Raw genomic sequence first — 24,219 nt, forward strand, 5'->3', positions numbered from 1 at the left:
AATGATAGTGAATAGCAACAGGAAAGATAAAGAGTGCATTATAACCTAGAACCGGCACCTAACGACGCCAAGATCTTTCTTTTGATTTCAAGAGTTCATGGGTCCCACTATGCAACAATATGGATGGAAAATGATACAGCAGATAACAGCAAGATACCAGGCATATTGCTAATAATAACGACTATGAAATTTTAAGCAAAATATCAAAATCTTACAAATGTTCATTAATCTTTTTTCTTTCTTTAATTCTTTTTTTTTTTTTTTTAAGTTCGATTGTGCGTCTGGATGTTTTTTCTCAGCACATGACAGGGTGTGCTCATTGTTGGCTAGAATTTTCCCAAATGCCAGCTTATGAATGTTCTAAATCTAATAGCCTGGATTGTCACTGAAATTCAAATGAACAGAGTATCATACATTCTGTGGTCAGCGTTTAGCAGGCGCATGAACCAACTGCTCTGAAGAATAAATTAGACCTCTTTCATTCAATGCCAACATTGATAGTACTATCAAAACAGACACATTTGCAGCGCCGAAGGGGGAGACATTGTACTAAATATTATGGAAAAATTACATACAATTTAATAGATAGGCCTAATACGTGCATAGAAAAGATACTTTGATAGTAGATTACTCAGTTTTCAGCATATGAATTATAGCTACCGTGCTTTTTAAACTCAGTTGTGTCAACACTATTAAATATATTCATAAACATATTCATGATGGCGGTCGTGACGTGATGTCAACATGACCATATTCTAGGCATGTCAATATGTGAGAGTCTGGACTTAGGATAGGCCTATATTTAGTATATTAATGTTACATTTACGATACTCATCTTGCCATGACCTCTATGTGCTTATCACAGTATTACCCCAGATCATGTCATATGGAAAGCAATGCAGTAATAAACAGCGCATTGGTGCTTGAACTTTCCATGTAAAGCCGGTTTTCTACTAGACGAATTTATTCGCGCGAATCGAAAGCCTCGTTCATGCACATGCGGATTCACATTTCTGTCGGAGTTTTGCTTCAGCGAAATTAGTAGTTCAAACTGTTTCTACTTTTGGCGAAGCGAAAAATGTGCGCAACCAATCAGAGCTCAGAAACCGAACCGACGCCTTCGATTCGCGCGAATAAATTCGCCTAGTGGAAAACCAGTTTTCCCCACTAGGCGAATTTATTCGCGCCAATGGAAAGCGTCGGTTAATGCGCACGTGCATTCACGTTTCTATCAGAGTTTTCGCTTCAGCGAAATCGGTAGTTCGAACTGTTTCTACTTTTTGCAAAGCGAAAAAAATGTGCAACCAATCAGAGCTCAGGAAGCGAACCGACGCTTTCCATTCGCGGGAATAAATGCGCCTAGTGGGAAGGCGAATAAATGCGCCTAGTGGGAAACCACCTTAACTTGTACTCCTGGAGAGAGATAAAACAGTAGGTGAAGTACCTTCAGGGAAAAGGGACGGACTCAAGTGAAATTTACAGTGAGGGGGTCGAATCCCCCGTCTTTAATGTTGAACTGCCTGCTACTGCAGTGCAGCGCTTTCACACACTTACTACGACCAAAATTATAACATATCATTCCATAAATTCTGAAGATGCTGGAACTTGATTTGTGTATGTATTCTAATATTTAATTTACTCTGGCTAAATTTGTGTTAATTCATTAAATAACGGGATAGAAAAACAATTTTTGCTAGTTGCAGGCACACTTTGGAAAATTTGAATTCGAACAGTGGATGATATATGTTAGCCAACCTATACCTAGCAAGCTAAACCTTGGCAGATGATAGATTATATAATATTCTTCTACACTTTTGAGTACCAAAAATAATGAAAAATAATTAAGTAGAAAAAGTTGACGTGGGTATTGTTATAATCCCTATAATTCTAAGAACTCGACGCAACGATAGAGGGCGAGTGCTAAGAATCCTTTTTGATCCTATGATCATGGAGGTATTCTCAATAATACCATAATACCTCCATGCTATGATGATGAATATTTATATTTAATAGCTCTATGTTTTTTCCAGATCATTGGTGCAGGTCAATCACAACAATAACATGACCTTAGATATGGATGGTCATAGTTTTGCTGAAATTTCTGAAATATACTGCATAGTATTTATTTCGTTTATAATCTTGACATTTTGTATAGTACTGGGCATTTTCAAAAGGTAGGATGTCCGTATAAAGTGTAGGCCCCTAGGCCTAGGCCTAGCCTACCCTAGACTAGGCCTTTCTCTCTCTAGGCCTAGGCCTAGTCTAGACGGGCCTAGGCTTACTTATCCTCCTAGGAGGCCTAGGCCGGTTAGTCTAGTCTAGCCTAGGCTACGCCTAGTTTAGTAATATCTTACTTGTATTCTTGGGCCGTTGTGAAGCATGAATGCTTATATGGCCCACTCTTCCTCAGGTCATCATACTACTTTGTTGTGGCGTAAAATTTGAATGGGTGCCGATCCATTCCATGTGCTAGGCCCTAGCTAGCTAGGTAAAAATTTGATGGATTTCACAGATTTCACTGTCAAATTTGCTGTGAGTTTTTTTATGTAAATCTAAATAAAAAGTCTATTCCCCAACCGCAGTAGGGGGTTACGTTTTAGTCGCTAATTTAGGATTCATGCATCCCTAGTCAACACCGGTCGAGTTTTGGTCATCTTGGACTTAAGCGCCTCCTATAAAACTTTAATAAAACTAGCAATAGTAGCCTAGGCCTAGAGAGCAAAATGAGGCTTAGCTTGCTACTGCTAGTACAAGGTTAGTAGTAGGCTAGATTGGTAGGTTGGCTACCCTAGTCTGTTAGCTTAGGCCTGGGATATAGAATTCCTAGCAATAGCCTAGCCTATATCGTGGTAGGTTGAGTTAACCATATTTTCTCACTGGCTTCCTTTTTTGAAATCCTGTTTCATAATATTAAATTTAGTGCTTATGCTTTTGAATTTTGTAATATTACTTCTAATGTATTTTGATTCAATTTTTCCATTATATCTTTTGTAAAGCGTTGTTTGTTTGTTTTAATTTAAATAGCGCTATGTCAAAGTTGCTTCCCACATGGGCCGTTGGCTACAAATTGTGTGAGGTTTGACCCATTAGGTCAATTGTAAAGTGCCACGACCTCTCCAGGAACTACACAAAGTTGGCTCTATGCAGGATCTGGAAATATGCTTGACTGCACAGATGTGCACCCTCCAATTGCCTATTTATGACTTGGCTGAATAAACCCTTATGGTCTTTTGGGCATAACGCATCCTAAAAGTTTTCAAAACATCACCACGGCAGTGGTGGCCCCAGGGTCCAGTACCAATTGTCCCTCTGCAACATCAATGAGTGGATGGTTGGAAGCAGGGGATGAGCTAGAGGGGTTCATCAGCAAACTGGGAAATACCCAGCCATCTGAAAGTTTCGCCCCAAGAAAAGATATTTATTCATTATTAATTTTATCTAATTTATTTTTTTTTTTTTTTCATTTACAAAAGGCAAGGACTGACGCCAGTAATCAGGCTCTCCAGTCAATCTAGCATCATGGATTATGAAATGCCTGGCACAGTGATGGTTGGTGTTAGTAATCCATACGTACTTAGAATATTACAACCTGAAAAGGCTACTTTGAAAGGTGAGAGATCCAGAAGAACAATGAAGAGGATGAGGATGAATTTCAAAAAGTTGATATATTTTTAAAAAGTTGCAGATATGCCACAACACTTGTAATTTTAAACAGTGATACCTAGGAATAGTTCTTTAGGTTTGCACTTAATGCAGGAACGGATCTGGGTTCAAATTTGTTATTATATATTATTATTATTTATTTTTGTATGCGTAGTAACTTACGAATAAAAAAATATTAATAGTCTTAAATTTCTTATTCTTCAGATGGCGTACAGTTGAAACTAGAGTCTTCAATTTCTTGCAAGATAACCAGCTTCTGGGGCTTGGATTGTGAGGTTTTAAAAAATATTCTTTGCATCCGGAAAAAGCGACTAATTGATGCCGATTGTATGGACATCCTTACAGATAAAGCAATTGCCGTTAACCCACCTGACTAGTATCCTTAGGTGTGCAGAACCTTTAGGTTCTGTATATACCAATATCATCACTCACCATTTTATCTTTATTGGTTTTTTTTTCTAGCAATAGGCACTAGGGCCAAGGATATGCCAGACAGTGAACTTAATCACTCTTAATCACTCTTCAAAGTGGCAATCACAAGACAAGCATACACACAAAATGCTATACATAAACTATGTCTCATTACGAGGCTCAGGGAGGGGAGTTATTTTGGTTGTTAGAAAAAATTGAACCCATCACCATGAAATTGAAAAGCCAGCTTCTTTAACCACCAAGCTATTCAGCTCCACTCCCTATTCACCTCCGTTCCACTCCTTTTCTTTTGTTTTTTTTTTTTGTTGATATTTTTAAAAATACATTTCTTTTTCCTTTGGTATTAATGTTAACTGCAATAACCTGTCTCTGATATAATCTTAATTCCTAAACTCTATACTAGTCTTGAACCAGATGAAACAAAAGTACTGCATTTGATGACGTGTGCGCTACAGAATGATGGTGATCAATTAGGACCACCGCCAAGACGTCGATACCCACTTGTAATCATAGTAACTGCTACTGAAAATCAGCTAGAGGCTGAACAATCAGCAGCCATTGTAAGTTTTTAACTGAACTATGCATTCAGGGGTAGACATTCCTCCGCTAAGTCCTATCTACTGACCCATATACCCCACTTTACTGAACTCTCCATACAGGGATACAGTTGAGATCTTACTTTGCCAAGGTCCTAGTGACCTGCATACCTCCGCCTTACTGAACTATGCATCCAGGGGTGTGATGTTATTCCACTAAGGTCTTAGTGATCTGCATACCTCAGGCAAACTTAACTTTGCATTCAGGGGTAGTGAAATTACTCAACTAAGGTCTCTCAAGTTGGACATTTCTGGTGTTGTCAGGGATGGTCAGCACAGTGATCCTGTGAATTATGTTTTCAGCTCGGTAGCTCTCAAAGTGCAGAAGAATGAACATTGACGATACCATAAAACCTTGAATTGAAGTCTTGGGCTCATTTTTTTTGTTAACTTTGGATGGACTTTTTTTCAAAATGTGCTTCTTTTCAAGGCTACATTTACAAAGTAAAGAGGGGGGGGGCACTTCTTTTCAAAATGAATGCTGTAAATTTTAGGAATTACTACTATAAAACAATAAATAGGGCCACTGTAACATCAATCTGTATCATGGAGTGTATTACCCAGCATTAAATCACCTTAAGTACTGTATAAAGCAAGCATGTTTTTAATTTATTTTGTTTCTTTGAAATTCAGGTACAGTGTATGTACTTTACTATCTCGAAAAAACATTCAAGTTTTCAAAATAGCATGGGATTCTCTTTGAGGCTACTTTTGCAAACTGAAGAGGGGCTTCAATCAATTCGGGATGGGCTTTTTTCTCAAGATTAAGGGCATTAGGCTTCTAGGTTTTACGGTATCCTGATAGCCCTCAATACTATTTTGGTTTGCTTGTTTCATCCGCCATTATCATTTTTTGGTTGGTCACAAGGGAATGGAATACTGATTATCAGCACCCTGATTTGAATAATTTATTGCTGAACCATAAACAGATTTTTTGTTCACTTTTCAGGAATCTTTGGTTGGGATAATTCACCTTCCAGACGCAGCATACAGTGTTCCTTGTCACATGATCTCTCAGTTACTACAAACAAACACGAAGCATGTTTACGACTTACAGGTTCGTCAACTTCTCTTTACTTTTTGTTATTATGGGTTCGGTTTGGAACAGCAGTTGCTTGCAGGCTCTTGATATCAAGGTCAGGGGTGAATTCTGCCAGTGTTTTAAGGCATTGGCACTTTACCTACATAATTTCTTCAATAGAACTGTTTTAATTTAGAGTTGATAATTTACATGAAAATATACAAATTATTATTACTGTATTATTATATGTAAACTTACTGCAAACTTTCATCGATGTTATCAAAATGACTTCGTCAGGCTATGTGAGCTAGCAACCATTTTTTTAAAACAATGCCTTCTGGTGCCAGCTCTCTTCCTGTCAGGATAGGTTCCGGAGACCCCAGCAATTCAGGGTGAAGGAGTTGGTTATAAATTTGGGAAAGCTCGTATGCTCTGTCGTCTCTGTTCATCGTTTGTTTTTTTCTCCTTATTGAGATTGCCCCCTTGATTGTTCTCTTGTCCTATGTTGATTATTTTGGTGTTGTTCACACAGTTCTTAAAACAACGGATGCACGAAAAGCCTGACGAAGTCACGTTGATAACATCAACGAAAGCTTGTAGTAAGTTTACACCAATCATAAATTGTGCTGGGTTTATTGTCGATGAAACAGTTCCACAATCATAATAAGCAAACCAGATGAACAAATGTATTCAAATAATTATTTTCATTTCTATTTAACAGAGAATGTACATAGCTGCAGATTCAAATGCTGGATCAAATCAAATAGGCAATGAAACCGAGAAGAAAGAAGAAACATTGGGCGACTGCACTGTGTGCCAGACTGCCAGAATAACCCGTGTCATACTACCTTGTAAACACGCTTGTTGCTGCGACTCCTGCTTCCCTCTACTGAACATGTGCCCGATCTGCCGTGGCTACATCTGTTCTTACTTCCGTTTAGGGAAAGAACCAGGGAAAGAGGATGATGAAGTAATTGATGACAATAGTTTACTTGGAAGGTTTTACAAATTTAATGATTGGTTAAATACTTCTCTTGGTTTCACTTAATATTTCTTTTAGAATTTATCAGTTAGTTTTGTTTAAAGAAATGATCTTTTATTTGTGGCTTTGTAGACAGGCTTCCTGGAAATACATTGTCTTTTAAGATAGTTTTAAAAACAATCTGAAAAAGAATTTTGAAGTGCTGGTAGGCAATGTTTGAAGAACATTAGGTATTGTGGAAATGAAACTCTATAGTAAATACACTGCACGTATGGTGTTGGCGTGTTACGCTTGTTTTACATGGTTGGTGACAGATGTTACCTGTGTATACAATTAGAAAAATTTAAATAATTTTTGTGCAATTTGGCCGTGCTGTGCAATATTCTAAACGATAATGAATAGCAGCAAATGGTTCACAGACAATTGCGCAGCTCACCAAACAATTACGCCGATAATTGTGGGTAAATGTCTATTTGATAATTCAGATGGCCAGATGGCAGAAATGAAGCTTGCTTTCACATAAATAATCATGTTTTTGTGATCCCAGTTAAAGGGTTGCACAAGAAACATGGTTTTTAACATTTAAAATCATATTTTAATGATTAAAAGAAATGTAATGTTACTGTACCATGAATACTAATTTATTATATTATATTGTAAATTTATAAATATCTGGCTGTATAGAAAAACCATTTTAATATTAGGAATCACTGGTACTGTACTTCACAGTAAGGATGTAAAGGTCAAAGGGTAATTAAGTAAAAATATATTGCCTGTGTAGAGTTAATATATTTTACAATAAAATTCATTATTTGAATTGCTTGTCCGTTGTATAATTAAGGAAGTTATGTAAATGTAAATCGATTTATATAGCGCTTTATACCGGAGTCTCAAAGCGCTGTGGACTAGCTCGTACAGTAACTTTCTTCTCCCCTAAGGGTCTCTTCATGTCTGAGCTACCCGGTAAACTGGTACCAGCTACACTCGTCTGTCCACAAGAGGGGCTGGCTGTATGGACCAGTACACCGGGTTAACCCCCTACTCATCTCGAAAGATGTACTGGGTTTTTTTAAATGCGCACAAGGCACATTATGTACACTAGGCCTACGGTTTATAGTCCTTATCTGAGAAGAATTCTTCCACCACCAGAACCATAGGCGTTCGAACCAGCGCCAACATTTTGGCTGTAGGTTGCGTCACCACTGCATTAACCGCTTGGCCATCCAACTCACCAGTTATTGTTTTAAAGACAAAATGAGAAAATAATTTCCTCACTGATTAACCAATAAAATAATGATATACCATATATTATCACATGTAAGACGGTCTAATCTTCCAAATACCGTAATACAGTTTTAAATGTTGCATCAAAATCTTATTTCCCCGCATTTAAAATTGCACTCATTCATACTAATAGCTGTAGCTTTATTTCAGAAGTAAATTTGCATGTTATGGACGATCTGCATGCAAGACCAACATGCGTGAATAAAACCACCCCCTGTTTTTCGATCGTAATTTGTTATTTTGAGCCTCATCTCTACGCGAGAATATACGGTATTTATTACTAAAGCAATAAAAATGACATGCTTTTGGAAATTCATGTAAATGGAGTTTACTGGGTTCGACACCTGTGACGGTAACAGAAATTTTTCCCATGACCAGAAAACAACTCCATTCGCTCAAGTCTCATAGTAATAATTTGGTCTATGTAGAGCATCTGGTCTTCTGATTATCGGAGGGCGGAATAAAAATCATAATAAAATTTTGTTTTCTTATTTAGCAAATAGTTTTGCCAAAATCATCCAGACGGAGGAGAAAGTAAATTAAAATTTTATTGGTGAATGTAAAATAGGATGGTTAAATGCTTCAAATTTACATAATTTGGAAGAAATATACATATCTTATCTTTGGAGATTTCAAGGCAGCTGCGGAAGGCATAATAAAAGTTTTTAAAAACGTTAATTTTTTTCTGAAATTTCCACTCTTTCATTGCGGCAGATGCACTAATTGGCCAAAAATGAAATTTTATTTTTATTTGAAATCATGTATATGTGCAGTCGGCGGGTTCGCTAAACAAGGTATAAAAAACGTCTCGCTTTAGACACAAAGAATTTCATAGTCAATTTCAAAGTGTCATCACCTTAAGAAGAGCCTTGAAAAGAAACATAAATATTAGATTTTACTTCCTTTGTTCTAAAAACCTGAAATGTCCGGTCATGCCATTTTAAAACAACGTACACAGAAACTAAGAACAAACAGAATGATTTTGAACGCAATTTAATGCAAAAAGCAAAAGGATCACAAGACCTGTTATTTTTTTCTGATTATAATGCAATGAACAAATAGTGATACCGAAAATTCCTATCTAATAACAAGATTTGTTTAAATATTACCCAGTAGAGATCTAAACAAAAACAAAACAATAAACACCTCTTGCTAAACCGTCAACATCTAGCAAGATCAGAAAGTAAACAGGCTCGTAACTAGAAGGCATTTCTATGGTTTGACCGACACCCCCTTTTTGAGTGAACTCCCTTTGATAAACCGAATCACCACCCACCCCCTGCATCAAATATCATAAAAATGATTATAAAGATTACAATTTATATAATAGAATGTCTCAGCTGCATGGGGGACCTTTGATCCCCAGAGCTCTTCCTCTTGACCACCACCAGGGGACTAAGGCGCCCCCTGGCTTTCATAAACCCAACCATCTTAGTTACAGGCCTGATTAGCAGTGACAGTGGTAAAAAGAAAACATGCATATAAATCGTGTGCAAGTACCCTTGTTAACACCACAAGATGGGTAGTATAATTGACAGAGATTAGATACAGTATTCCTTACTCTCTGTGACAGCCATTTAAATACCCATAGGCTATAAAACACAAAGGCTGTGGGCCCCAGAAAAAAAAAAAAAAAAAGACATTCTTTTTCTGTGTAATTTTAAAATGATATGTAATGTTAACAATTCTAAAGACTTGACTGAACTTTCACTTTTGTAATTTTCAGACCTTTTTTGTTTCTGAACTTTTTTATAATTTATCCTCTTCTCCAGTAGTTATAAATATTATTTACCAAAATAATGATACAATCATGCAAAGGTACAAGTTTTACTTTGATATGTTTTGCCTTATTGTCATGCATTAAGCAATATAAAAAACCCTGATTATTACGATAACAAGCCATGTACTAGTACATTTTTGTTCGTGTTTTGAGCAGATCCTTGTCAGTAAATGGGTCGTCACTTGAGGGCGTGCTTTTAAATACAGCCAGTCCTAAGCATTTTAATGTTTTTTCAGTTAATTACTGTGAGTAAATATATTTACGATGTGCAGAATCTGGGCATATGCCACTATGCAATCATAGTTCATCAATGCCAAATAAATACTTTTTTTTTTAAAAGTTCAAACAGTCAAACATAATTCTGTAAAACGGTGGAACTGTTGTATCTATTGAATAAATTAATTGAATCAAAGAGGTAAACAATTTATTTTTTTCTTTTCAAAGGCATTCAAGTTTATGAACCAACCAATCATCAAACAATGGCCCAATTCACCTTCCTGGTTCATCAAAGCCAAATTTAAAAGGCCCCCAACAGTCATATCGGACTGAAGGAGGCCAAACAGCAAGTCAATATAGCATCATCTTGCATAAGACTTAATCACCTTTAAAACTGAGAAAATAAATCGTATCTCTTATATCATCCTGGTGTCAGTCTCAATATTTTAGAGGATCACTTCAACACCTCAATATGCTTGAAAAATTTACCACAGATATCATACAGTGGCTAGTATACAGATCTTGTAAAATATTTTTTCATTACCTTTTAGGACTATAAACATGTGCAGAAGTGTTATAAATAAATCACCCACAAGCCACCCTCACATATTTAAGTCATCCACTAATGGCAGATTGATATGTAAATTTATGCAAATCATAGCAACGTTATTCACGAATACACCATATTATCCTCAAAATGGAGCAGCATCACCAGTTGGAAATTAACATACAAAATTTGTTCTAAGTGGAAAAATACAGTTTAAACATAATTGATAATTCTTTACAATTTGTTAAAACCCAAATTTCAAAGACATTATAATTGACAAAAATTTAATAATACTAAATAGCCATTCTGCGAAAACTCCTGATGTACAAGATATTTGTCACAAATATACTTTTTTCTAAAGTGATGAGACAGTCTTTTAGTATGATCAACATACAAAATAAGACAGCTCCAGAGTTAGAAAAAGAAATCCAAAAACCACAGATTATAACATATAACTCATTATATAATAACAACAATAACAACATTATTAAAAATAGCAGCACCTAATGAGGAAAATATGAAAGTATTTTATTACCGATATTTAATCGAGCTTTCAGAATTTCATATTGTAATTAAAACAAAAAACTTATTACTTTATAACTTTTATATTGATTTGATTTATATATTTATCGTAAATAATCCAATAAGTGCCGCAGTTCTTATACAAATTTTGTGAGGCTTCAACGCACCACTCTTATAAAAAACGTTGGAGGCTTGAGCACAAAGCTTATTAAAGAGAGGCGTTCAGTGAAGAGCAGCAGCCATTACTAATTATTGTAGTGTTAAAACAGTGGTATGTACTTGACACTGGCATTTGCATTGTTGCAAAGTTAATATTTAACTCACGAGAAATTGGTTATTTAATAGCATCACAAAGTATGTTGGTATGGACTTTTGATTACACATTGCACTGTTTATTCATAATAGAATACATCTAAAAAACACAAGAGTGCATATATGAGAGCTGTTATAGTATAAAAATCATATTTGGTGAAGCGTTTATTGGATCATTTACGGTATTATTAGCAATTATGAATCACTTTTTTGAATGAAGGTTAATATTTTCAATTCTTTTTTTTAATAAAAAATTTGATTTTACCAGGGAGCAGTCATATGTAACAAAAATTAAAATAGACTAGAGATGTCGTAAGGAATATATCCAAAGAAGCTATAAAAGTGTATAAATTTAACAAAGAAAACCCAAAACATACATTTCAACATTAACTTGTTGAAAGAAGATACAGTGCAAATGACATTCGGAAGGAAACATGTCCACCAATTCTTACTAATAAAAATAGTTTGTCCTGCAAATGTTAATAAAGTTACTAGAGCTCTGCATATAAAATATCAGTCAAAACATTGTGGCATCCATAATAAATTCATTAAACTTGATTCAAATTTGAACTTTCTTTCACCGAGCTTATGTTTGGCCGAAAAGGTTACTAATTTATTCTATCTTTCATTTTTTGTTTTTGTTTTTGGCCAGCAAATCTATAGACTCCTTCCAGAGGACATAAAAAATATATCAAACTCCACCCCACCACCACAAATAGTATTACAGCATAAAGTCTCATTAACTGGTTCTTTGTAGTCTTTGTTATCAAGGTTCTCTATACACAAACAAAATCACTCTTTCCTTGAAATAACCTCTGCTAAATCAAGTATGTAACAGAATGTACTTTACAATGGACATTTCTGTAAAATATTTAATTCATTATTTTCACATCAGATATTATTTTCAAAGACAAGGCATTCCCAGAATAACAATGTCATTAACGAAGAAACGGTAATTAATAGAGCACCATGGGTGAATTAAGATTCTTCATTTATAGTACTCATCATTAAAAACAGTAACAATACCGCTATTTAATTAGTAGTTTAACACTACTCTCTAATTATACCAATTGTAAGTATGAAAACTAAAATAAATTTTAAGCAACCCTAACATTTAAAATATTTTGATAATATATCAAAAGGATACAATATAATATATTGTTATTTTTGTTGTTGACATTAAATATATTAAACTTAATTTAAACATTAATGGTGAAATTAAAAATAATAAATATAATAATAGCATTTAGCAATAATAATGTGAGTACACATACTAACTAAACTAAATCCTTTCCGAGCCACTAGGGTTCATAGGGCTGGAGCTTAACCCAAGTTTCTGTCGTGTGAAGCGAATGGGAGTTGTACTCCCCCAGGACGGGACGCTAGTCCATCGCAGGTTAGTCCCCAGCAGTTTGCTGGTACCCATTGATACAGCTGGGTGGACTGAAGCAATGTAGATAAAGTGCCTTGCCCAAGGACACAAGCAAATCTGCACAGCGGAGACTCGAAACCCCGACCTTACGATTGAAAGCCCAAACCTAAACCGCTGCACCAAACTGCCGCTACTGTACACATACAAATTACCAAAAAAAAAAAACACCACTATTTATAGATCATTCCTTAGAATCAAGTAAAGTAATATAATAACAATAATAATAATAATAATAATAATAATAATAGTATTAATAAAAATAATGTTATCAAGAATGACTGCACTCATTCCATGTGAGGCATCAAATAAACGCTTGACCAATGACAACTTTGCTTCCTCTGTTTTTCGATTTCTAAAAGTGACCAACAAATTAATGACTCCACCAGAAGACAACAGAGAGACCTCTATTTTTGTTGACTCCACCAGAAGACACAACATACCATTATTTACTTTGACACCACCCACTATTCAACAAACAGGTCATCATTCTTTTTGGATTCCGCCCACATGACATGAGGCAAGACATTATTGATTTTGATTCCACACAAGAAAACAGACCGGCCATCATTTATGTTGACTTCAGATTCATCATCTTTAACTGCGGTACCAAATTAAATTTACGTCTCTGAAATTTACCAGCTTATAAGTGATTACTATAGACAAACCAGTAGTGTTTAGGTTATGTTTAGGGGGGAAATGACTATTCTAAAAGATGGACTGAGGGGTGCCACCAAGACCACAAATACAATGTCGCACTATTTACTGTTGTTCAATCAAACTTTACCACGAAAAACTTGAACTCATTTACAACATCACTCATATAAACAACTCCGCTCGCCAGGAGAGATTTAGTTATAGAGCATCAAGGAACCTCTTAAAATATGGTAAAAATCCATGAAAACAAATATTCTGAACAGATAAATATATATAAATGGGAGAAAGAAGGGAAAATAGAAGGAAATGAGGGAAGGAAAAGAATTGGATATGGGAAAGTAGATGGGAGAGGAGATGGGTGTGCAGAGAGATCTGCATATCCTTAAATGGATAATTCCTCATATGTACATAGTCCAACATAATCTATGGAACTTGCCACTGATAGAAGTCAATATTAATATATACTATGAGTTCTAACATGGTTAATATAACCATATACAGATACAATGTTAAAGGTAGCAAATCTTTATCCAAATTACCAACTCACAAATGGGAGAGCTATTGAGTGCAAAATAGAAGCCATGCACACAGGTACCTTTTTCCCTAATAAGTGCAACCATTTGAAATGGCATAAAAGATATTCCTTTATTTTTAGAACTTTCAGTTGGCATTTCTATACATGAAATATTTTGTTAATCAGCAGTCAAAGCTGTGTAACATCAAACACTGAACAGCCAACTTATATAATCAACTATTTATCATTACTGTATTTAAATAGCATACTTGCATTCTTTATTTTCCTTGTTTGTAGCAAAACCGGGGCAGAATTTATCAATCTCAGGTTAGCAAATGTCTTAAGTCAAAAAAGTTAAGATGTCTCTAAGCAAATATCTTAAGCTGATTTATCAAACCATCTTAGCAAAACCTTAGCTTAAAAATCGTCTTAGATGGTGCATGCGTACAATCGGCTTTTTAATTTTAAGCAATTTTTAAGCTAAGTAATTTTAATAAATCTGACTTAAGCAACATAATTGACTTAAAACGAATTTAAGTTGATTTCTAGTTTGATAAATCCGGCCCCTGGTTCTTAAATTGTGCATGGCTTCTAAACAGGAATTTTTAGATGTACAGACAGCAGGACAACATAAATAGGTGACACATATATGCAATTTGACCCCAAGTGACACTATATGAGCTACTTGGCAAGATTACACAAATAGCAACCAAAATTCCATTGAAACAATCACAATAGTTGCCGCTTCCAGAGCAATATCAACAATTCACAGTACTACTGCTATCTTATAAAACCAACTTTTGTAATTAAGAATCAATGACAATGTACACTTAAAATAGTCACATGGTCCAAAAATGACTAAATGTTAAAGCGTATGTGAAGGTGTATGTAGGTGAAAAATATCAAGAATCAATTTTAAAAGTCACACAATTTTTCAATGCTAAACTGGTCAACAGTCTAACACGGAACTAACTCTACAATTCCATAAAATAGAGGATGTACACATCTTAATTCCCCTTGAAGAGGCTAAAGCATTCCATGCTATACCTATACTGATTAATTCACAAAAACATGTACAGTGTATGCTATATCGGCTCCTTATTAAAAAAAACATAAAACTCTTGACCGAGTAGCCAAGGTGCAGAGTTAATAAACACAAAAGCAATGTTAAACATTGGTGGGGATAAACACAACAGGGAACGGCAGAAAATATCTCCTCATTTTTAACAGGATTTATTTACCATACCAAAAAACAAAAAACAAAGGATATATCACGGGTACCTTTAAATTCTAACAATATCACACCTGACAATAGATCTACAGTAACTTTGGAGATTGTGTGTTGAAATGAGCAAAGTCACTCATGCAAAGGAGTTGGAAGTGTTCATATTTCAGCATGTTATTGCTACGGCATGCAAACATATGTATCAAATTCTTGAGTAGCTATAGGATTCGAACCCAAACTGACAATATCATTTGCTCATTTTATTTACAAACAGTTTCTTCTTCAGCTGTCCATGGTTTTGATAATTTTGTCTCGCTGTAACAATGTGACACTCAGTTGCCCACAGAATCCAAGTTGTGTTCTGATCCATCTGTGAAAAAAGTTAATTGTAGTTGAGTAAATTTTGATGTGGTTTTATCTGTCAATGTTACCTTATAAATAAGTTTCAATCTTTTATATATATTTTTTACTTATTTATTTTAACCACAGAGGACTGGTTATGTCAATATCCACTCCAAATTATTATCATTATTGTTCAGGCAAGGCTGAAATGAAATAAGTGGTAACCCAACTTAATAAATATAGAACTAGGATTAACATACAGGATATTGAAAAGAAAATGGTCAATTCTGATATTTTTCTCTGTAATGACTCAGATATTTGTTCTAGTTCATGATGAAGGTTAGATCCAGCTGTTGAAATGCATACTTGTGTTTAAACCATATGTTTTATTATGAATTTCCAAATAAATTTCAACATATTGCATATTTTGTATTGGGTTTTGGTGTATTAATGTTAAAATTCAATGTACTGTATAGCATTTTACGACTATATGCATGCATGTGTACAATGATGAATGACATTTTGAGATTCACCTCAACAAATCAGCATATGGTAGCTCGTGATTGCAAAATGAATAAATTGAATAGAACTTTATTAGGCTGTTAATGTAATTAATTAATTCAACTATATGTAAATATATTCGTATATGTTCATACATGAAAATCAATATTGGGAAATACATCAACGAACACTGCCCCCAAAGACATACAGTTTTGTTGAGCTTATACATAATAACTAATAAAATTAATTATTTAAAATTGCTTACTATATACATTAAAGCTTATAGTGGCTTTTAATTCAAAATTGGAATAAAATGTTTTTCTTGCTGATTAACTGATGCAGAGATTATTACATTCTTATGTTGTTTACCAGATTCAGTTTTGACTTCAACTGCTGCTGATTTTTTCTTTGTTTTTTTTTATTCAATATTTTTTGCTGCGGTTCACCTGTTTCAGATGATAGTTAAAATATTATTTTAATATTGTTTATCCAGACAATACCAGATGAAATTCACCATTTAATTATTATTCAAAGATCTAGTTCTCACCACTAAGAGCTATCTCTGTCACGCTCCGGCATAAGTTCTCCAAGCAGTTGTTGATATCTGGTTCTTGTAGGGTTGTTGCCGAGTCCGTCGTCTGCAAGCCTTGTTGGACTGTTACAACTGGTTGCGACATCCGCCGCTGTACAGGCATTGATTGTGTTCGTTGCACACCTTGGTGATGGTTACCACTTAACTGGATGAAAAAAAAAAATTTATTTAACACTTTAAGAGAAACTTCAAATTAAGTTTTAAAATAAAATCATATTTAACCCTCAACTGGAATGAAAAAACGAATACTTGAATAAAAAAAAAAGAAGAGTACTTAGTATTGGCTAAAAAGTATTCACACTTAATTATTATACTGTACATAACAACATTTATATAGGGCTATCATGAAAATCGGAGTGTTACTCGCTTTTTAAAAATAATTTGAGGGGTTATTCACAATTAACATTTTTCAAGTGTACAAAATGCATTCTTTTTGGGTACACCCTCCCTCCGAAAGTGTACATAAAAAATATTGATTTTTCAAAACCATTCTCAATTTTTTGTGAAGTCTAACTAAAGTACTTGGTTGCTTAAAACCTCAATTATATCCATAGTTACATTATAATTGGTCATAAAAATCTATTATTTTTTAATCAAAAATATAAAAGTGTACAAATTTGTCTACCCCTCTCCCCCAGAGTACTGTTTGTACACTTGTGAAAATGTCGAAAATTGGAAACGACTCTTACTATACTGCAGCGACAAAATACATCTAGCAGAAAAAACGGCAAAATAAGAAAATAAAACCAAACATCACTGTACCACTCCCTAGCAAATTAAGGCGCAATTGTAAATTTGCATGCTTACCTGTTGCGCTGAGTAGTTCAAGTTACTGGCGTGGTTGCTTGCAGGTCTAAACAACCCACTTGATCCCATACCAATCACTACCGGTACTCGCTGATTCAAATGTTGTGGAAAACACAGGCGCTGGCGTCGCAAACCAGGCTTGTACTCAATTGGAATGTTACTAATGTGACCCCACCTGTAAAATACATCAATACCATCATTTTTTATATTAAAAAAAAACATATTTAATTTATTTTTCATTTCATTTACTTCTTCTCATACATACAAAAACACACAACAAAAGAACAGGTTGATGGCTATGCAGAGAAGGGATTCCAAAAAAGTGAACTCAATCACTGTCAATGTAGGTCTCCCAGAAGACTGTTTCAAACATGAAATTTAAAACTATTATAACAATTTAGAAGAATACAAATAAATAAATATACAATTTAAAAAGCTAATCATCACATGCAAGTGTTGATAAATGAGATTTAAAATTCCTAATATATAAATTTATAAGTCAATCGTGACGTCATCACTGTAACTCCCAATGTTATTTGCCTATTCCCATTCTCGGCTTGATTTTTTTAAGGTTCGTGTGCAAAAAAAAAATTTTCGTCACCACTGCGAATACATCACACACCGTGATAAAAATTGAATTGTAATTGAAATTTGAAAATTACTTTCGTACCCGAAGAAAGTTACTTCAAATTCAATATTATGTATGAACAATTAAGGAATTCATTGAATCAATGGACCCTCATAAACACAACAAACTGAACGTTTAATAGAAATATTCTAGACCTATTTTAAAGACTCAAGAAACAGATTCAGATGTAGGCCTACGGCCAGGCAGTCTGCCCGGGCCTCCTCCTACTACTACTAGGCATAGGCTGTAGCCTGGCCTAGTTATGAAATCATCGCATGATTTTATCTGTCTGCATGCAACGACCAAAAAGGACGTTAGTGATTGTATTCCCTCTCGAATGCTGAAATGTTTATTTCTTTGACGAAAGTCTATCAATATAGCATTACAAACAAGTTCTTTCTAACACAATAGTTATTCATCGTATCCGTACTGTACTGTACTGCTGATATTAGATGAGTTAAACCAAAATCAGCATATGCACAGCTAAATGTAAATACGCACACGTATACTGATCATATCACTATAGCAACCGATGGATGCTACAACAGTTGGTTATAAAAAAACTAAAATTAAAAGACGGCGATTGACTTATAAAGCAATTAGTAGAGCATGCATCGTACACTAAACAGAAAATTATTATACTTTGGTTAGATTTAATGCATTCAAAAATTTCCTTTGGGCCTTGCAGGCCCTCACAAGAAATTTTTTCAAACATTAAATCTAACCTTCGTATAATAACTTTCCTATAGTGTACTATGCGGAGCTCTACTAATTGCTTATTAAATTAATTAAAAGGAGATATAGAAGGTAACGTTTCAGTTTCACATAGAATGTCAGCTGATATTTAGAGCCTGTATTAATTAAAGGAACCGAGACTTAGATTGTTTTCTAGTTACACAAGAAATTTTTTATTTCTTGTTTTGCGAACTTATTTTTTTAAAGATCATCAGAAGAGGGTGTAAAAAAAATAAAAATAAAATTTTGTTTTCTTATTAACAAAAAGTTTTGCAAAAACATCCTGATGGAAAGCAAAATAACTATATTGGTGATTGTAAACAGTGAAGTAATGGAGGTTAAATGCTTCAAATTTATATAATGAGGGAGAAATATACATATCTTATCTTAGGAGATTTCAAGGCAGCAAAAGGTGTAATAAAAATAAAGAAAAACATTTATTTTTTTTTCTGAAATTTCCACTTTGTCGTAATGTCGAGTATCATCAATATTTGCGGCCAGTATAAAAAAACTCTTGCCTTACAAAAAATAATTCTATGCTGCCACATGAATGATATTCTTATATATTTAAAATAAATATTTATTTATATAATATTATATATAATTATATATAAATATTGAACTCAAATCCATCTTAATTATTGGCTATCAACTATAGCGTGCAATTCGGACGTCTTACGTTCTAGGGCCTCTCAAGTCTTGCATGGATTGTTTTCGCATGTACGGACTTCTCGATGAGAACTTTTGGCAGCTTTGGCGCCATGACATCAGCCGTTTTTTGTGGGTGTTACTGAAAGCCTCATGGTTCAAGCATTTGTCAAGGAGTTGAAGGTACAGACTTATGGCATCCTCATCGGGTCTACGGGACATCACCAGCTGTGTACACACTGAAGAGCAAAGATCTTATAAACACAAGATAGAATTCTCCGCGTTTTACGCGTGCAAATTCTGTAATAACGCATGAACAGCAGCCTATTGCAAAATTGAAAACTTTTGAACCTTGACCGCTCTGACCATAGTGTATGCCACGCGACTTAACGTTTACACGTAACAATTAGAAGCGTCCGTATAATGCGCCCTCTCTTTAGAACATAAGGAACAAATTAACGTACTTGGTAACGAACACCCTATCTCAGATCCATGGCAACGACTAGGACGCCCCTCCCAAAACTGATTACTTTTCTGTGCCAAATCAACGCTTCTATTTGTTACGCGTAAATCGCGAAGAACGCTATCTTGTGTTTATAAGATCTTTGCTGAAGAGCAATTCACAATTACAATCATTAAAAAATGTGCTTGAAGATACATGAAAAGGAACATACTGTACATCATGTCTTTTCATGATCTATGATAAATATGTGTATACATCTCAGGAGACAAATAGAAACTCATAAGCTCTTGAAAATTAAGTGTACAAAGTCATAATATATGCAGGTTCCATAATGTATGCAGGTTCCAGCTAACACAATAAAAATCTGTGCATATTTTTGTTTCATCTGTATATAGCATCGACTGAAGGACTTGAACTTTAACCTTATCCTCACTATCAAGTTTTTATGTGACAGACTTGCCCATATATGGGCAAGATGATGTCATATCTCATCCATATATGGATATTATTATTATTATTATTATTATTATTAATATTATTATTATTATTATTATTATTATTATTATCATTATTATTATGAAAATGTCATAATGGTTTTTTCCTTAATTTCATTACAGTATTTTTAACCATAAAAACACAGCTTTCATTTAAAACAATATTGTGTTTAAATCTAAATTAAAAACTTGGGGTTTCCCCTTTGCATTCTTTCAACGAAACATAAGCAAGGGTTTATGTATTGTAAGGGAATTGAGACCAAAATAATTAAGTTTCATTTTTGATATTATGAACAATTCTGTTTCAAGTGGTGATAAAAATTATCAAAATCAATTAATTTTTATTAATACCAGTACCCATTAAATAAATTTACAAAACAATTATTTTTATATTAAGATTTGAACCCAATAGACTCAACTGGAAGCAGAAAATGTATCCTTACTAATATAATAAGCATTTTTTCAATAATTAATTGCTTATTAAATTACATTATTAGTTATCAATAGAAAACTAGAATACTAAAATATTTTCTACCAATTAAAAAACGTATTAAATAGAGCTCATATTTTTTACATTTAAAATTGGACTCTATTCAAAGGAATTTTAATAGTAAAAAAATCAATTTTTTTTTAACCCAATCTATATTATATCTGTAACAGGGAAATTTGATGCCTTATTATCTTCGTAAATGAAAAATACAATGTCACCCAATTTTAAATGTTTTCTATAATAGAAAGGCAGCACTAACTTACTTTTTCCCATGAACCTAGTGATCTGACCTGGAAGATCTCCCTTCGCAACTGTGTGCGACATTCCTTGATCGTTATCCGATGGGGATGCCGGTTGATCCTGGCTGTACTGGTCGTAGGAATCACTTTCCAATTGCTGGCTTCTGATCGGTGTTCCAAGCATTGTTTTTATTTCATTCAAAGCATTTCTTAGTGTTCCAGCATTACTGTCGGACATTATATCCTGCAAAAAAAAAAAAATGGTTTAAAAGGGTGTTAATTTTAGGGTCTTATTATTTTGTGATTATTATTGGTTAGTTTTCATGGTTACCAAATTTTTTAAATATTAATTTAAGTAACTAGCAATGCACATGATTAATATCTTCACTATCAAAATAACAGCGCTCATTGATTAATTTATTATTTGATATGGATTCCTTCATAATAGGTTTCATAAAAGTTATTTATAGTTATCCATTGTTAGTATTGAGCTGGATGAATAACAGGATCACAGACTTATAGTTACAGCGATTAAGTTTATATGTGTCCACACTCTCTCACTTATTACACTGTAGTAAATGTACAACAAATTACATGTATTTTTGGCAAAGAATTAGAATACTTGGAAGTAAGATAAACTGCTTTAAAATGGTCACTTATTGAAATCTTAGTGTTCTTTAATTTGAAAGATTATCAAACATTTAATATGTGTGTGAATGATTCCTCAGTGTTATATTAATAAAAATATACAACCTACTAAAATATTAAACTATAAAATATGAATTAATTACTATTTAAAAAAACCTATTAGAACATAGTGGAAGATGATACTTATAATGTTAACATATAATACACCTAATATTCCATTTACTATTAAATAATGGTAGTCTTACTATAGACCATGAACAATATTGCCGTGTTTATTAGCTTAGAAATAATAAATATGATGTAAATATGCCTAGGTGATCCCTTACGTAAATTTATATAGCGTAATTACAATAAAAATGTTACTAAAAATAAGTAGTATTTTTTACTAAATGTATCATTTTCAATATGTTGAGCTGATCCCTTACTGTCATATATTCAGTAAATGGATAAAAATAATGGTTCAACATAGCTAGAAATAATCACTCTCTTTCTATATGGTAGTGCCATAATACAATTATAATATATTTATTTCTTTGAATTTACAGGAAATACAAGATAAATGATAAAAAGGATAAACAGTTGCTCAGTCAAGGTAATGTCATGTCAATTAAAAACGAATTATTGTATAAATTATGTTTATTTAATATAATTTATAAATGTAAACAAACAAGTGTCTTATTTCAATTGTCAGAAAACAATCTCTTCCTCATGATGTAATGTTTCTTATACTGTATCAAGGACAACAAATTTTAAACAATGGTGGCCTGTATCAAAAGCTGCATATTTTACATTTAGAATTAGTATAATAATATTTTGTACTATATTATTATTATTATACTTTTTTCACATCCTTGATGGGTACTTCAATTTAAATATGCTAATAAAGAAATTACAGTAAAATCATTGATATGTCTTTTGTTTGTATTAGTTGATTAAAATAGCTTTCATACTTATAAAATAATATTATTTTCCCAACTATCAATCAAATTATTATTATTTTTATTATTTTATAGTTGATTAAAATGATTTCATAATTAAGAAATATATACTTTATAAAAATATAAAGCCCTTTCCTGACTATTAAAATTTTATTTGACAAAAACATGCGGCATGCCCAGATATGGTCATGATGACATTATATCATGACTATATATATAAGTACATCATGACTATATATGGTCATGATGACATCACATCATGACCATATATAGGCACATCATGACTAAATATGGACATACAATAGTTTTTGTCAAAGAAAATTTGATAGTCTGGACAGAGCTTAGATACAACTGCTAATAGTGATGGAGGGGAGAAGATGTCTGTATTATTTGCAAGCATAGAGTTGTCACACTTAATTATGGATCAATTAATCACCGGACAGGATGTGAAAAGATGATTTACAGAGCCATGTAAATGTACTTGGTACTCCATTCTAAATGTCAAGGAAACATCTAATCGCAATGTTCCATTATTCTAATGTTACAGTATCACTTATTATTTTAAAAAGTATATAAATGTTATTGAATTGTTAATTGAATTGTTGAATTGAACCGCACTGGTATTTTAAAATCCTACATTGAGTAAAAAAAAATTCATATAGTTGTTTGTTAAAAAAGAACAGAATTAAGATTTCTATGTATAAATTACCTAATGTACTACATGACCATGAAACTAAACAAGTCTGTTTTCATCATTATTACAACTATCACTACCATAAGTATCATCTTCACATCAGTATCAATATTATTCTCATCACCATCATCACTACTACTATCACCATCATCATTACCACCTCCACCATTATCATAACCACTACTACATTATCATAACCACTGTCATCATCAGTGTCTGTCAACATTGCCATCATCACCACCATCATCAGTACAATCATCATTATCACCATCAGTTCATCAGAACCACCATAATCACCAGTACCATATCATCTTCACCATTAGTATAACCACCACCATCATCACTACTACCATCATCATCACCACCACTAGTATCACCTTAACCATCATCGCCACCATCATAACCACTACTACTACCACCATCATCATCACTACTACCATTATCATCACAACCATCAGTACAATCATTGTTTTATCATCATGAGTTCCATCATCAAAACCACCACCATCACCATACTGTAGGTATCACCATTACCATCATCTTCACCATTAGTATCAGTATTACCCTCACCACTATTATCATCACTACTACCATCATCATCACCACTACTATCATCATCACCACCATCATAATCACTACTACCACCATCATCATCACTACTACCATTATCATCACCACTGTCATCATCAGTGTCAACATTACATCACCAATATCAGTACAATCATTGTTTATCAACATTAGTTCCATCATCACCATAGGTATCACCTTTACCATTATGATCACCATCAGTACAACTACAATCATCGTTATCATCATTAAA

At 33.6% G+C, this 24,219-nt stretch overlaps 2 protein-coding genes across 5 annotated transcripts in view; one reads left to right on the forward strand and one right to left on the reverse strand.

The window, feature by feature from the left end:
• Window positions 1–2,011: 2,011 nt before the first annotated feature.
• On the forward strand, window positions 2,012–7,511 carry LOC117108707 (cell growth regulator with RING finger domain protein 1-like). The gene is made up of 6 exons (XM_033250820.1): window positions 2,012–2,174; window positions 3,474–3,610; window positions 3,868–4,039; window positions 4,499–4,655; window positions 5,641–5,748; window positions 6,434–7,511. The coding sequence occupies exons 1-6, from the start codon at window positions 2,062–2,064 to the stop codon at window positions 6,758–6,760; spliced, it is 1,014 nt and encodes a 337-aa protein (XP_033106711.1). The 5' UTR covers window positions 2,012–2,061; the 3' UTR covers window positions 6,761–7,511.
• A 1,444-nt stretch (window positions 7,512–8,955) lies between these two features.
• LOC117108651 (protein Smaug homolog 1-like) overlaps window positions 8,956–24,219 on the reverse strand; it is a 49,441-nt gene continuing 34,177 nt past the window's right edge. For all 4 annotated transcript variants that reach the window (XM_033250743.1, XM_033250745.1, XM_033250744.1 and 1 more), the window contains 5 exons: window positions 21,144–21,363; window positions 19,465–19,672; window positions 17,423–17,597; window positions 16,571–16,760; window positions 8,956–15,550 (listed from right to left, as the gene is read on the reverse strand). In XM_033250743.1, the coding sequence (XP_033106634.1) occupies window positions 15,513–15,550; window positions 16,571–16,760; window positions 17,423–17,597; window positions 19,465–19,672; window positions 21,144–21,363 (831 nt within the window). In that variant the 3' untranslated portion in view covers window positions 8,956–15,512. The remainder of the gene's footprint in view (window positions 15,551–16,570; window positions 16,761–17,422; window positions 17,598–19,464; window positions 19,673–21,143; window positions 21,364–24,219) is intronic.

The sequence above is a fragment of the Anneissia japonica genome, unplaced genomic scaffold (assembly GCF_011630105.1).
Source record: "Anneissia japonica isolate Jap-2015-1 unplaced genomic scaffold, ASM1163010v1 scaffold1587_len1432017_cov164, whole genome shotgun sequence".
NCBI lineage: Eukaryota > Metazoa > Echinodermata > Crinoidea > Comatulida > Comatulidae > Anneissia > Anneissia japonica.